Source organism: Schistosoma haematobium, chromosome 1, assembly GCF_000699445.3.
Source record: "Schistosoma haematobium chromosome 1, whole genome shotgun sequence".
NCBI classification, from domain to species: Eukaryota; Metazoa; Platyhelminthes; class Trematoda; order Strigeidida; family Schistosomatidae; genus Schistosoma; species Schistosoma haematobium.
In genome coordinates this window covers 67905141-67909340 of record NC_067196.1, presented here as the reverse complement: position 1 = coordinate 67909340, position 4200 = coordinate 67905141, and the positions used below count along the sequence as shown (strand labels likewise).

The 4200-nt window shown below is 29.3% G+C and overlaps 1 protein-coding gene across 1 annotated transcript; it reads left to right on the top strand.

Moving 5' to 3' along the window:
* Positions 1-1514: 1514 nt before the first annotated feature.
* TRP1_2 (bifunctional tryptophan synthase trp1) lies at positions 1515-3680 on the top strand (the record flags this gene model as incomplete). Its single annotated transcript, XM_012939742.2, has 1 exon — positions 1515-3680. The coding sequence occupies one exon, from the start codon at positions 1515-1517 to the stop codon at positions 3678-3680; it is 2166 nt and encodes a 721-aa protein (XP_012795196.2).
* Positions 3681-4200: the final 520 nt, after the last annotated feature.

Here is a 4200-nt window from a genome sequence, read left to right as displayed (position 1 = left end):
TAAATCTGAACTAATATTTCTATTCAATTTAGTAAATATTTTTCTAAATATTACCCAATGGTCCAGTACATTTCTTGTTTATGCACATGAAATTTTGCATTCTTCACTTTTCCCTTAGCTTCACTTAGTATATAGAAAAAATAACATTGCAGTTTTACAAATACGATATGATGGTTAGGGGATAGGAGGGGGTTCTTTAAACGAGTGTTCAGTTTATCTATCAATCTTCGGTCAATATTATACTTATTGAAAAATGATAATATCCACATATCAAACAACAGTAAACTAAATAACAAACTAGTTATACAAAGATGGATAGTGACTAACAGTAGAATTCATGATGTGCGTTTCCTCCTATTTGGAATTCGTCAGCTAGATGCACCTACATCTCAGAGTTGATGTTTACTCTGGGACTTAAACCCAGTACCGTTTACTTCAAATACCATTGCATTATCCACTTCGCTACTGATAGCCATTTGCTTGTGCAATGATATGAAGTTTAAATTCAAGTTAATACAAGTAAAACAACACCAAATGAATTGAATTACAATGATGATTAAACTTGAAATAAGAAAATATGTTTATCACCATATTTTATAAAAATTTGATTTCAATGGTTAAGATCATGAGTCAGTTGAAACTGGACGACCATGGAAAACCTGGAAGCACTGAACGGCCGTTTCGTCCTATTGTGGGACTCTTCAGCAGTGTGCATCCACGACCTCGCCCCCTGAGAGATTCGAACCCAGGACCTACTGGTTTCGCGTGCGAGCACTTAACCATTAGAGCATTTATAGAAAAAAATGTGATTTTCTTATATTAAAAGGAAGAATAATTACAAATCGTTTTTTTAAAAATTTTATTTATCATTTAAACTTATTTGTATCCAGCTTTACACATTGGTCTATTTCAGTGTTTGTTATGTTGTTGGTTAATTTTTTCTTTTTTATATTTATTTTGCAATCTAACAATCTAATTGGTTATTACTAATACCATCCTATCCCTATGTGAATAATAATAATAATGGTAATAATAATAATAATAATAGTATGAATTTGTAAGTCAACTTATTTTAACTATCTAATTTTTAAAAAAAGACGATTGACCAACCAGATACAAAAATGAATTCATTATGGTGAAGTTCTTATTCATAGGAGATGACGATTATAATTTTATCTTTTATAGAAATATATATATATATATATATATCTTGCTATGTTTCAATGTTGACTGTTGGAAATATTCTCATTCAATGATAAAATGCTTATTTTTCTCGTTCTCTTTCTACTTATATATGAGACTAAATGTTAATTGTTGATGCAAATGTTCAAATGTTTAATCTTTGAAAAGAAATATTCAACTATTATCATTTTGATCTATGAAATATCCTTGTCTATATTTTCACAAATTTGCATTGAACATAATATTTAAATTAAAATTAATATATATATATATATATATATATATATATCGTTTATATTCATTTATATTGATATCACATATGTATATATATAATGGCACGTATTGATAATAAAAAAGTAGAATTTGTTCATCGAGAAAGTGAATCAGATTGTCGAACATTCAGAACTGGATCTATGGGAGAAAAAGAACAACATATAAGTCGGTTTCGTCGATTAACATCTGGTAGTCTTCGTCATAAAAGTCGTGGTAGTCAAGTACCAATAATAAAAACCGATTTTATTGAACCTGTACATAATATAGATCCATTACATACATACTTTAATTCTGATACTGAAGTAAGTGACTCAGGTGTACCTCGAATAAATGATAACTCTTATATCAGTAATACACGTAGACCTAAAAGATACAGACGTTCATGTCGTTCTGCTTATGAAACACCTAATTATTCTACTGCTTTAGGACCATTAAGAGAAAAACATAAACTTAGTCCATTGGAACGTATATTTTTAGAAGCAGCAGAACGAGGTGATAAATCTACCCTGATCCGATGTTTATCATTTTCAAGTGGTGTAAATGTTAATTGTGTTAACATGTTGGGTCGTACAGCAATTCAAATTGCAGTTGATAATGAAAACATTGAATTAGTTGAATTACTTCTTGAACAACCTGGTATAGAAATTGGTGATGCAATATTGTATGCTATTCAAGAAGGTGTTTATCGAATAGTTGAAATGTTAATTGATCATCCATCAATCACTAAAGAAATGTTAGGTACATCATGGACAACACAGTGTATTGGAATCGGTAAGCGAGAAGAAGAGAGTCATGACTTTTCTGCTGATATTTCTCCAGTTATGTTGGCTGCAATTTGTAATCAATTTGAAATTTTACAATTACTTATAAATCGTGGTGCCAGAATAGAAGAACCACATAAATCATCATGTTCCTGTGAACATTGTCATCGACTACTTACAGATGATCCACTGAAGCATACTCTTCAAAGAATAAATACATATAGAGCACTTGCTAGTCCAGCATGGATATCGTTGACATCTCCTGACCCTATACTAACTGCATTCGAATTATCTTCAGAGCTTCTTCATTTGGCATCACGTGAAAATGAGTTCAAAGAAACATTCTTATCATTATGTGAACAATGTAGGAAATATGCTTGTGATTTATTAGATCTATGCAGAGGAACAGGTGAAGTTGTCGCTGTACTCAGTAAAGGGACTGATAGCGATGAAAGTCTAAGTGATATTAGCAGTGATGAGTCAGATGATCTGCAAGGAGTAATAAAAACACACAATCTGTTTCCACCTACAAATCATATTTCTACATCTTATTACTCTCCAAATCGCCAAATTCACCAAACAAATCGTAGTCATCTTGATCTAATAAATAATCAATCTGAAAATAATCAAAATTATTTAAATAATGGAAATGATTGGCGTGAATTATTAGATAGAACATATATTTCTAAAAAACGACATCATAGACGTTATACAACATGGAATCATCCTACTTATTCATGTGCAAAATTTAATCAAACATTAAGTATAGAAAGTTCAAATCATGATGAAATAAATAGTAATGAAAATTTGCATCCATCTACTAGTAAAATTAATGAATTATATGATCCAGATAATCAACTTACTTATAAAGATCATTTAGAAACAACAAATAATGTATATTCATCTACCAGATCACCTATAACACTCAATAATAATAATAATACTTCTAGTTTGTATCCATGTAATATAAAAGAAAACAATGATACTAATAGTAATATTATAATAGAACCCAATTCAAATGAGAATGTATCAACAATGTTAATGACATCAGAACCATGTTCATCTATATTTTTTGAACGTAAACGTAATAGTTTCGATTGGGAATCACCAATATGTAGTTTTAATCAACAAACTCAATTAAATAATAATAATTATAATACAATAAATTCAAAACAAACTATTTTCAAAGGAAATAAATCAACTCATCATTCAATATGTTGTTGTTGTTGTAATTGTTGTTATTCATCTAATTATAATGATTGTCATTATTCAAAATCATCCATTAAGAATAGTAATGTCAATCGTTTAAGTATTAATAATAATAAATCATCCACTTCGCAATTGGAAACTATTGAAACATCTGATATTATTGGTATTAGACAACAGAGGAAATTTTATTCATTTAAATTAGATCGTTTAAAATTAGCCATTAAACATGAACAGAAAAAAGTAAGTAGTAAATGATAAATATTTTCTTTATTTAGTTTTATTTTTCTTCTTTCGTTTTTCTTGTGGTGGACTAAACATTATATTAACCAAAAAGGAATAGCAATGAAGTTATTACGTCCAAAAGTTAATATAACAACAAACAACTTATAAATTATTAACGCAAAATAAAGGTTCAGGGATGTTACTTAAATCACCTGGCTGTTGCGTGTTCCGTTGTGCTTGGTACCAAAGATCCACAATTATAGATAATTATTAATTCCAATAAGGTAAATATGGCTCAAGCCAGTTTTCTCGACGTAGAATGCAATAGGAATGTCACAGCAGTTTATAAATATGGTTAATAGTTAATCAATAGTTTAGTTATTATATCCACAGTCATGATAGAACGAGGCATGTGTGTATAAGAGTATATTTATTAATGCACAGTTAACAGTATTGTGCTATGTGTAATTCAAAAAGGAAGTTAGTTGTCTAGGTCACATACTTAAACAACAAGTGCAATCGTATAGTGATAAATGTACAGATTGTGGAAATA